Source organism: Dictyostelium discoideum (assembly GCF_000004695.1).
Source record: "Dictyostelium discoideum AX4 chromosome 3 chromosome, whole genome shotgun sequence".
Lineage (NCBI taxonomy): Eukaryota > Evosea > Eumycetozoa > Dictyosteliales > Dictyosteliaceae > Dictyostelium > Dictyostelium discoideum.
This window is the reverse complement of record NC_007089.4, coordinates 6123143-6134930: the sequence shown is the minus strand read 5'-3', so window position 1 is coordinate 6134930 and position 11788 is coordinate 6123143. Positions and strand designations below refer to the sequence as shown.

Here is an 11788-nt window from a genome sequence, read left to right as displayed (position 1 = left end):
TTTTTCAAATAATGAAAAAAAAAAAATAAAAAAAAAAATGAAAAAAAATAAAATAAAATAAAACATAATAAAAAAAAAAAAAAAGAAAAAATAAAACAAAAAATTAAAATTGAATACATAATACTAGTAATAATAATAATAATAATAATAACTAGTAATAATAATAATAATAACAATTATCTAATGACATCAATTATTTATACACCAACTATAATAAAATCATCATCTACACCTTTGGCCACCACCACTACTACTACAACTAAATTATTAAATGGTCTTATATTTAAAGAGATTGCAATCTATTTAGCACATAATGGAGATTTTAAAAGTTTAATAGAGTATTCATTATTATCAAAAGCATCATTCAAAAGGTTTCAAAATATATTATCATCACATTATCTAAATAGATATAATTTTAAATTAACAATAAATCAATTTTTAGAATATATTAATAAAAATAATAATAATAACAATAATGAAGAAGAAGAAGAGCCATCATATAAATATAAATTAATTCAATATAAAGAAATTGAAAGAATTAAAGTACTAAAATTAAAAGAAAAAGAAGATGAAGATTGTAATAATGAAATCAGTAATACTACTTCAAATACAATAACAATAGATAATAAAATTAAATTTAATAAATTAACAAATCAAGAAATTAAAGATATTTTATTAAAATATTGTAAACAATTAAAAAAAGTAACAATATTAGAACCAGTTGAACAAGTATCAAATATTAATTATGATTATAGTTGTAATGGATTTTTTAAAGTGAAAAGATTAAGAATGTTTTGGGGTCATCGTAATCCATACTCTATAGATGAAGATTACTATGAGAATGAATACTCTTTCAACTATTTAACAATGTATAAACCTAGTAAAGTTTATATTGGTGATAATATTCATTTTAGTAATTATTTAGGTAAACTAAATAAAATATTAAATTGTAAATCAATAAAATCAATAAAATTTCAAAAATATTATATAACACCATGGGATTTAATAGAGAAATCAATTAGATTTAATAATTTAAAATCATTAACCATTAGATTAGATATTTTTGATGATGATGATGATAATAATAATAATAATAATCAAAATCCATTAATAATTAATAATATTGAGAATAAATTTTATAATAATAATAATAATAATAATAATAATAATAGTAATAGTAGTGGTAATGGTGATGGTGGTGATGGTGGTGCTAGTAGTAGTAGTGATTGTGGTGGTGGTATTAATGATAGTATACATTGTACAGCAAGTATTAATAATAAAACTATATGTCAATTAATTACAAATTCACTTTATAAAGGATCAATTCAAACAAATACTACAATTAAAAGATTAATAATTAGAGGTTTTGAAGATTTTATTTTAAAACAAGATAGATATGATAAAAATGATTTATCTTCACTACTTCAAGTAATTGGTTTAAATAAATCTTTAAATACATTGGGTTTGGATTTATTTGAAATTATAAATAGTAATAATAATAATAATAATAATAATAATAATAATAATAATAATAATAATAATAATAATAATAATAATAATAATAATAATAATAATAATAATAATAATAATAATAATAATAATAATAATAATAATAATAATAATAACAATAATAACAATAATAATAATAATATATTATCATCATTATTAGATATACCAAATATAAATTCACTTTATTTTACAATTTCTAGTTTAGAATGTTTTCTTTGTCATTGTATTGAAAATTCAAATATTAAGAAATTATATATAACGTTTAGTTTTATTAATGATTGTGATGATGATAGTCAAAAAAGATATTTAAATATATTTAATACATTTTTAAACAACTATCATAGTAGTAGTTGTTCATTAAAATTAATAGTTTTTGAAAATATCGAAAATTCAAGTAAATATAATAATGATTTAAATTTTGAATTCTCAATTTTTAAAGAAAGTTTTCAAAATTTGTTAACTTCAAATTTAATATTGAAGAAATTTATTAATTTAAAATTTTTATCAAAATTTGAATAAAAATAAAAATAAAAATAAAAATATTTTTTAAATTACCCAATTTTTTATTTATTTATTTATTTATTGTTCTCTATAAATATCTCTAGTTGATGCTTGATTATTTGCCATTGTTTCAATTGTTGTAATTTGTACATGGTCAGGTCTAGAGGCACAATAATAGATGTTATCAGCAATATCGTCAGGTGTTAATGCTACGATACCATTGTATGGTTTTTTTGCTTTATCAGCATCACCATTGAAACGTACAAGACTAAATTCAGTTTCCACTAGACCTGGACAAACATTAGTTACACGAATTTTAGTACTAACAACTTCTTTTCTAAGTACATCTGAGAATGCATTTACAGCAGCTTTCGAGGCACAGTAAATACTACCATTTGGGTAAAACATTGAGCCTGCAATACTACTAACATTGAAAATGTAACCAGAGTTTCTTTGAATCATATTTGGTAATATCTTTCTAGTTACACGGAATACACCTTTAACATTTGTATCAATTACAGAATCTAAATCATTTTTTGCATCAATCTCTGAAACTGAATCCATACCTAACGATAATCCTGCATTATTAATTAAAATATCAATTGATTTCATATCTTCTGGTAATTCATTAATCATTTTATCAATTGATTCCATTGATGATACATCAACTTGACATGCTAAAACTTTACCACCTGAATTGTTTGCAATTAATTGATCTCTTAATTTATTTAATCTATCAACTCTTCTACCACATAAAATCTAAAAATTAAAAAAAATAAAAAAAATAAAAAAAAAATATAAATATATAATTATTATTATAAATTTAACAATATTGAATAATTATTTATATATATATATATATATGCTTACAATATGGTTACCATTTTGATGGAATATTTTTGCACATGATTCACCAATACCTGATGATGCACCAGTACTAAATATATAAATAAATAAATAAATATTTAATAATAATAATTTTCAAACATTAAATATTTGTTTAATTTAAAATATTTACATTAAAACAATTTTGTTTGAGATTTTTCTAAACATTTTTTTTTAATTGGATTTATAAATGATTTATCAACTAAAATAGAAAAATAAAAAAAAAAAAAATAAAAAAAATGAAAATAAAAAAATAAAAAATTAAAAAAGTGAAAATAAAAAAAATAAAAAAAAAATAAAAAAAATAAAAAAATAAATAATTAATTTGGTGTGTGTTTTGCTTTGAAAAAAAGACACCTTTCTGTGAAAAATTGAGTCACAATTGTGGAAGAAAAAATATCTAGTTATTCGGGAATAAAAAAAAAATAATTTGATTAGTCATAAATTATTATTTATTTTTTAATTTTAAGATTTATTGACAATTAAATTAAAATATTTATTAAAAAAAATGGATAAAATAAAAAGTGTATTTACAAAAAAAAATAGATTTTATCATAATTAACATTCTTGGATATCTATTAAATAAAATTAAATAATTTTTGAGAGTGAAAATTTTTTTTTTTTTTTTTTTTTTTTTTAGGGAGTCAATGTTTATATCAATAAATAAAATAAGAACATAATTTTATTTTTTTAAAATTATTAAGTTACAAGATTATTTTCTTGATTTTAACTTTTTTTTTTTCTAAGAAATATTTAATTTTTTTTTTTTTTTTTTTTTTTTTTTTTTTTTTTTTCAATGATTTTTATTTTTTTTTTTTTTTTTTTTTTTTTTTTTTTTTTTTAATTATTTTTATATTTCTCACACATAAACAGTGATTGGTAAAAATGAATAATAGAGAAGATATAATACCAATGAATGAACAAGATAATAATAAAATTATAATTCATTTTATGTGGGTAACATCAGAACAGTTAGTATCAAGTGGTGAAATTTTAAATGCAATTAAATGTTTAGAATCATTAATTAGATTTAGAGAAGATAGTGAAAATGATAGTTTTGGAATTAGTAATAATAATGGTAATGGTAATGGAGGTGATATTGATTACCAAATATTACATAATAGTGTAAAGAATCAAGAAGAAATAAATCAAAAAGTTAAAAATAGATTTAATAGAAAATATAGTAAAGAAATTATAAAGTTTAGATTAACCTCATTAGAAGAAGCCATAACAAGAATTAAAATAGCAGAATTATTATTTCAATATACTCATAATTTTAATGATGCCAGATACAATCTTGAAAAATCTGCATTATTATTATCTGCCGATCAACAATCAACCAATTCTTTAGAATTGTTATGTAAAATATCTTTCTTTTTAATTGAAATCTTTTATAATGGTGGTGCTACAAATTTAGTAAAACAAGAAATTAAAAAATCAAAAAGATATGCAAAATTGTATGTATTATATATAATAATAATAATTATTATTTATATATATACATAATTTCAATTATTAATAATTTTAAATATATATATATATAGATTAAATAGTAATGAATGGATGTTATATTTTTTAATTAAAGAATCATATATAGTTTTAAAATCAAATACTACTACCACTACTATTAATAATAATAATAATAGTAATACAAATAATAATAATAATACAAATAATAATAATAATCAATTAAAATTATCACATCAATCTTTAGATCAATCAATACAAATTGTAAATGAAAAATTAAATTCTAATCCATTTTTATTAGTATTATTAACAACTATAAAATGTCATTATAGTATAATGCATTTTGATTATAGTACATTGAATGAAATGTTAGAGTATTGTTTTAAATTATTGAATGAAATGAATTTACAAGTTTCAGAATTCAATAGTGATGCTAATAAGATACCAGAGTTTTTTCATTATTTAATGGATGGTTTTAAATCTACAAATTCCATAATTCAACAATCACGTTCAACTCCTATTAAAATCAGAGATTCGATTCTATCATTTAAACAATTAAAAGTTTATAATAATTTAGTTTACATTATCTATCAAATTAGAATTGGTTCATTTAAATCAATTGATCAACAAATTCAAAATCTTCAAATTGATTTACAAGAATTATTTAATTATTTACAATTATTTAATGATGGTTATATAAATACAAATATAAATATAAATACAATTAATTCACCTTTACCAAAGACAACTGTACAATCTAAACAACAACAACAACAACAACAACAACAACAACAACAACAACAACAACAACAACAACAACAACAACAACAACAACAACAACAACAATTACCACAACAATTACCACAACCAAAAGATATTTTAGCAATACCAATATTTCATCTTACATGTGGACCACAATATTTATCATGTGTATGTTATGTAATTTGTGCAATTCATAGTAGAGCATTGGGTGAACAAGAAAGGGCGATTTATTGTTTAGAGAAATCACAACAATTAATTGATAGTCAATTAAATTTCATATACAATTCATCTGAAGCAAATACAACACCACAACAAATGAAAGAATCTAGAGCATTGGTACGTTTGAAATTCTTGGTTTATGAAAATATTTTTTATATTAAAATTACCTCTATGGAATTGGATCAATCTTTTCAACAAATTAAAAATTGTGTTGATATCTTTCAAACTTATCCTACACTATTCACTGATGGTGCTGAATCAACAATTCATTATATGTCTAGTATTTTCTTACAATCAATTGGTGATTTTCAAAATTCAAAAAATCATTTAAATTTTGCAATTAATGTAAATATATATAATTAATATTATTTTTTTTTTAAGTAATACTTACTTTATTCTTTTTAAATTAAAGAAATGTACTAGATTTGATACACAAATTCAATGTATAACAAGATTAATATTTTTAAATATTTATAGTGGACAAATTGATAGAGCAACAGTATTGGTAAATGATTATCTTTCACCACTTTCAAATCATCCACAATTAATATTGAGATGTACAACATTACTATTGGAAGGTGTATTACTTTTATATAATTCACCAGAATTGGCAAAAAATAAATTAAGAGAATGTTTAAACCTTTCAAATAATCAAATTGGTCATGCTCAATTGACTTGTAACATTTTAAATCAATTGGCAAAACTTTACATTTCTTTATATCCAAATTTAAATTCAATGCCTGAACAAACTGAACAAAATATAAGATCAATGTTAGATTCATCTTTATCTTTATCAAATATTTTAAATGATTTAAATGGTAAAACTTCAACTTTAAATATTTTATCAAGTAAGTTTTTATTTATTTTAATAATAATAATAATAATAATAATAATAATAATAATAATAATAATAATAATAATAATAATAATAGCAATAATAATAATAATAATAATAATAATAATAATAATATTTCTAACAACTCTTTTTTTATTTTTTTTTATTATTTTTTATTTTTTTCTCTAATTAGATTTACCAAATTCTAATAGCGATAGTATTAGGAACGAAATTAAAGATCTTTTAAATAAAAAAGAAGAAAGTATTTCAAAATTTTATTCAAATGATGACAAAAAACAATACCTTTTAAATTTATTAAAATTAAATAAATGAAATAAAATTTTTAAATAAACAAAATACATTCGTACTACTATTTAATTAATAATAGCTATAAAAAAGAAATATATTTATTTATTTATTTATTTATTTATTTATTTATTTATTTATTTATTTATTTATTTATTTATTTATTTGATTTGATTAACTTTTATATAATGGATCATAATTTTCCAAAAGTTGGTGGTATTTTATTTTCATCACTCTAATACTGAAATAGAGTAACTATTTTTAGGATTTTCCATTCATTTTTATTTGAAAAAAAAAAAAAAAAAAGTAATTGTTTTTTTTTTTTTTTTTTTTTTTTCGAAAAACGAAACAATAAACAATAATAATCCATTCTCTTAATCCTCAACAATTTAAATTACCAGTTTATTTTTAAACAAAAAAAAAAAAAATATAAAAATAAATAATAAATATTATGGTGTAAGGTTGGGGTAGTTTTTATTTTTTAGCAATCACTAAGGTCTGAAAAAAAAATCATCTGGAATCGGAAAAAAAAATAAAAAAAAAAAATAAAAAAATGGGTCCTCATATTTTCAGTTATTATTAATTTAAAATAAAATTAATTTTTTTAAAAAATATCCAGTTTTTCGAATTTTTTTTTTATTTTCTATATTTTTTATATTATTTTTTTAAAAAAAAAAAAAAAGTTGGCATTAAACAATTCATTTGGGAAAAAAAACACAACATATTTTTTTTGCTTTTTTATTCCACAAAAGATATTCAAAAATATCTTGTTTGTTTTTTTTTTTTTTTTTTTATTTTTTTAAAATTCTTTTATACCATTTTTTTATTTTTTTATTTTTTTATTTTTTTTTTTTTAGAACATTCTCTTATTTTCCAATACAAAAACACCAATATTTTTTCAGTTTTATAATTTTATTTTTCACAGAAATATACTGTGTGCATTCTAAAAATAAATAGTAAAATAAAAATAAAAATAAAAATAAAAATAAAAATAAAAATAAAATAAAATAAAAAATGGGATTACAATTTGATTCCAAATTTGATTGGTTAAAGAATTTAAGAGTTCAAATTGCTCTGTTAACTCTTGTGGGTTGGGCAATCGCACTCTCTGTAGGTAAGTGTTTTTTTTTTTTTTTTTTTTTTTTTTTTTTTTTTTTTTTTTTTGATCAAAATATAAAAATAATAAAAATAAAAAAAAAATAAAAAATTAATAAATTAATAAAAATTTAATAGATAGAACATATGTAGAAAGTTATAGAAATGAAAGTGATCAAATTTTTACACAACAAGGTATGATGCAAATGGTTCGTAATAGAGGTCAAAATGCAGCATTAATTATATTGAGTATTTTTGAAACTTGTTTATTTGGTGTTGGTTTAGCATTTTTTGTTGCAGTTGGATTCCGTGTATTTAAAATTAAAAATTCAATGTTAAGAAAAAGAATGGTATGTATTTTTTTTTATTTTTTTTTTTTTTATTTTTATTTTATTTTTATTTTTGGATATTAATTGTTATGACAATAATAATAATAATTAAAAATTAGATATGGTGCTGGTGCACAATTAGTTTTTTTTGTATGGAATGGTGGCCACATTCAACAACTCATTTCCTTATTTTAACAACTGGTCATGATCCACTTAGAGATTATATTACAATGGAGACAACTTTTCATTGGACAATTACTTTTTGTTCTGTAGTACTTGGTTATTTCCAATATGGTAAAGTATTTTTTTTTTTTTTTTTTTTTTTTTTTTTTTTTTTTTTTCCTTTTTTAATCAATTAATTATTATTATTATATATATACTAATTTTTAATTTTTTTTTTAATTTTTTTTTTAATAATTTTTTAGATTTAATTAAATTAATGTATGAAGTTGCAATGATGAGATCAAAAATGAAAGAAGGTAGAGAAGTTGATCCATTAAAACAAGAATGGTATAAAAACTTTAATTATCATGGATTAGTGATTGGTGTTATTTTCTTTGCAATTGCAGTACCAGTTGCATTCCATTATCAACCTTTGGAACCTACTTATGTTGCATATCAAAAATTCTTTTTTGTTACATTCCATCTTGTAAATTCAGCAGTTCTTGCATTGGGTTTTACATTTGCCTATATTGCACTTAGAACTATTTTACTTTTACCACCAAGTCCAGGTAAAAAAGTATCAATATTTTCATCAATTGCAATCACTTTCCTATTCGTTATTCAATATCCACATCCATTTTTCCATACAAATACAGAACTTAAAATGAATAATACTGTTGCCATTGATTTTGGTGTTCATATTCCAATCGTTTTAGCAACTGGTATTTTAGCATTCTACCAATTCCGTATGTTGGAATTGGCAACTGATGAAAAATCTTCACTTTCTGTTGCTGCTCAAATGAGAAGAAAATCAAATAGTGGTGGTGCAAGTTCTCAAGGTGCTTCAAATGCTGGTTCTTCAATGAAATCTGCTGAAAATAACTCTGGTTCATTTGGTGCAAGTAGTATTGAAGAAAGTACAAGTAAAAATAGTAGTGCCACTGATAATAATCCAATTGAAATGAAAAAGATTGGTGCTGATGATGTAACTATCGATATTCATGGTTAAAAAAGATTTTTTTTAAAAAAAAAAAAAAAAAAAAAAAAAAAAAAAAAACAAGATTTTTTGAAAAAAAAAAAAAAAAAAACAAAAACAAAAACAAAAACAAAAACAAAAACAAAAACAAAAACAAAAATATTATAATAGGATTTGCGAAATTATAATTGTATACAAAGAAAAAAAAAAAAAAAAAAACATTAAAAATATATAAATAAAAAAAATGGTAAAAAGAATTGGTGTATTATTAGTAAAAATTTCTTAAATCTTTTGCCACTTTATTTTTAGGGATTAAAAGAAGAAAAAAAAAAATAAAAAATATAAATAAATATATTAAATATTAAATATATTAAAATTTTTAATTATTATTAAATTTTATTTAAAATCTTTTCCACAATTTTCCTTCTTTAAATAGTTTTTTTTTCGTAAAAAAAAAAAATAAATAAATAAATAAAAAATAAATTTTAAAAAAAAAAAAATTGTCGCTCGTTTTTTTTTTTTTTTTTTTTTTTTTTTGATTTTTTTTTTTTTTTTTTAGTTACAACTATTTTTATGTATATATATTAAAAAAAAAAAAGAAAAAAAAATGTTAAAATTTCAAGGATCAACACATTTTAGACAAAGAATTATATGTTCAACACTTAGTGGTAAAGCGATCAGAATTACAAATATAAGAGATGAAGATGAGAAACCAGGTTTAAGAGATTATGAAGCATCATTCTTACGTTTAGTAGATAAGATTACAAATGGATCAAAGATAGAGATTAATTCAACAGGTACACAAATTACATATATTCCAGGTATTATCATCGGTGGTAAAGGTATCACTCATGAATGTGGTACAGTCAGAGGTATTGGTTATTTTGTTGAAGCTTTAATTTGTTTAGGTCCTTTCGCAAAAGCACCATTAGATATAACTTTAAATGGTATTACAAATAATGATATAGATTTAACAGTAATGTATATTTTTTTAAAAATAAAAAAATAATAAATAAATAAAAATAAAAATAATATAAAATATGTAAATATTAATATTATTTTAATATTATTTTTTAAAAAGATTGATACAATTAGAACTACAACATTACCAATTATTAGAAAATTTGGAATTGAAGAAGGGTTAATAATAAAGATAATAAAACGTGGAGCACCACCAAATGGTGGTGGATCAGTTAATTTTAAATGTCCAATTGTACCACATTTAAAGGCAATTCAATTAATAGATGAAGGTAAAATTCGTAGAATACGTGGTATTGCTTATGCAACACGTATCTCACCACAATTTTCAAATAGAGTTTTAGATAAAGCAAAGGGATTATTATTAGAGTATACACCAGATGTTTACATTTCAAGTGATCATTATAAAGGTAACGAGTCTGGTTTATCACCAGGTTACGGTTTAACTTTAGTTGCTGAAACTACAACTGGCTGTTGTTTATCAGCTGAATGTATGAGTAATACTGGTATTGCCACAACTGAACAACAATTACAAAAACAAAAATCAACCTCTGAAACACCTGAAGATTTAGGTGAAAGAACTGCATTTGCACTTTTAGAAGAGATTTTCAATGGTGGTTGTATCGATAGTCATAATCAAAGTTTAGCATTACTATTCATGGTTTTATGTCCAGAAGATATTTCAAAAGTTAGATTAGGTAAAATCACTCCATACACAATTGAATTCATTCGTCAATTACGTGATTTCTTTGGTGTTACCTTTAAAATTGAACCTGATCAAAATTCAAAAACTGTTTTATTCACTTGTTTAGGTATTGGTTATAAAAATATGGCAAGATCAACATTTTAAAAATAATAATAATAAAACAAATAAAAAAACAAATAAAAAAAAAAATAAAAAAACAAAAAAAAAAATAAAAACAAATACACTTTTTAAACTATTTTTAATCCATTTTTTTTTTTTTATTATTTTTTTATTATTTTTTTTTTTTTTTTTAGAATTATATACAATTATAAATATATTATTCAATTTATTTATTTGTTTATTTATTTTTTTTTATATATTTTTAAAAACTTTTATTCTTTAACATTTCCAACTAAAGTATATCTTTCACTAAAGAAATCAATCCAATTTTTAAGTGAATCTTTTTGATCTGCAGTTAAATCATCTAATGATTGATTTGTCCATGGTTGATTAATGTCAGATTCTTCGAATGAACTTTTGGCCAAACAGACTGTAGCATCATTTCCTGCAAATAAATGATATGAGCCACCTGGACCATAAGTTGATTTCTTTGCAGTTACATCATAAATTTTACCTTTAATTGCGATGAAAATTGGTTTTGTTTCATCAATTCCTTTAAAATCTTTAATTTCCTCTAATGAATAATCTCTTTTTTCGTAAACTGGTTTTTGTACAACTTTAGTTGGAACATAATCTTTTGCTGGTGATAATATAACTTTTAAAAGATAAATTATAACAATAATTAAAATTGCCCAAACTGCTTCTTCTGGAATAAAATCAAACATTTTTATATAATTATATTTTTTTTTTTTTATTTTTTATTTTTATTTTTTTTTCTTTTTTTAAAAATGATATTTATTTGTTTGAAATGAAATTGAATAAATTATTATTATTATTATTATTATTATTATTTATTCCAATTCTAAAAAAGGGGGTGGCAATTAAAGAAAAAAGAAAAAAAGAAAAAAAAATAAAAAAAATAAAATTATAAAAAAAAAATGAAAAAAATTAAAAAAAAA

General features: G+C 20.0%; 7 protein-coding genes across 7 annotated transcripts in view; 5 read left to right on the top strand and 2 right to left on the bottom strand.

Moving 5' to 3' along the window:
- DDB_G0282805 (hypothetical protein) overlaps nt 1-2028 on the top strand; it is a gene marked incomplete at both ends in the record, with an annotated part of 2852 nt that extends 824 nt beyond the window's left edge. Inside the window, one exon of the mRNA XM_635114.1 lies at nt 156-2028. Coding sequence (XP_640206.1) covers nt 156-2028 — 1873 coding nt within the window. The remainder of the gene's footprint in view (nt 1-155) is intronic.
- Nucleotides 2029-2088: 60 nt separating this feature from the next.
- Nucleotides 2089-3063, bottom strand: pksB (short-chain dehydrogenase/reductase family protein; the record flags this gene model as incomplete). Its single annotated transcript, XM_635113.1, has 3 exons — nt 2089-2769; nt 2881-2947; nt 3029-3063. The coding sequence occupies 3 exons, from the start codon at nt 3061-3063 to the stop codon at nt 2089-2091; spliced, it is 783 nt and encodes a 260-aa protein (XP_640205.1).
- A 717-nt stretch (nt 3064-3780) lies between these two features.
- DDB_G0282689 (hypothetical protein) lies at nt 3781-6511 on the top strand (the record flags this gene model as incomplete). Its single annotated transcript, XM_635112.1, has 4 exons — nt 3781-4352; nt 4440-5688; nt 5756-6191; nt 6372-6511. The coding sequence occupies 4 exons, from the start codon at nt 3781-3783 to the stop codon at nt 6509-6511; spliced, it is 2397 nt and encodes a 798-aa protein (XP_640204.1).
- A 526-nt stretch (nt 6512-7037) lies between these two features.
- On the top strand, nt 7038-7431 carry DDB_G0282687 (hypothetical protein; the record flags this gene model as incomplete). The annotated part of the gene is made up of 3 exons (XM_635111.1): nt 7038-7056; nt 7168-7253; nt 7342-7431. 3 exons carry the CDS (start codon nt 7038-7040, stop codon nt 7429-7431), a joined length of 195 nt encoding a protein of 64 aa, XP_640203.1.
- Nucleotides 7432-7498: 67 nt separating this feature from the next.
- Nucleotides 7499-9079, top strand: DDB_G0282685 (hypothetical protein; the record flags this gene model as incomplete). Its single annotated transcript, XM_635110.1, has 4 exons — nt 7499-7598; nt 7718-7929; nt 8028-8202; nt 8334-9079. The coding sequence occupies 4 exons, from the start codon at nt 7499-7501 to the stop codon at nt 9077-9079; spliced, it is 1233 nt and encodes a 410-aa protein (XP_640202.1).
- Nucleotides 9080-9653: 574 nt separating this feature from the next.
- On the top strand, nt 9654-10874 carry rcl1 (RNA 3'-terminal phosphate cyclase family protein; the record flags this gene model as incomplete). The annotated part of the gene is made up of 2 exons (XM_635109.2): nt 9654-10022; nt 10128-10874. The coding sequence occupies 2 exons, from the start codon at nt 9654-9656 to the stop codon at nt 10872-10874; spliced, it is 1116 nt and encodes a 371-aa protein (XP_640201.2).
- Nucleotides 10875-11101: 227 nt separating this feature from the next.
- On the bottom strand, nt 11102-11554 carry DDB_G0282683 (cytochrome b5 domain-containing protein; the record flags this gene model as incomplete). The annotated part of the gene is made up of 1 exon (XM_635108.1): nt 11102-11554. The coding sequence occupies one exon, from the start codon at nt 11552-11554 to the stop codon at nt 11102-11104; it is 453 nt and encodes a 150-aa protein (XP_640200.1).
- Nucleotides 11555-11788: the final 234 nt, after the last annotated feature.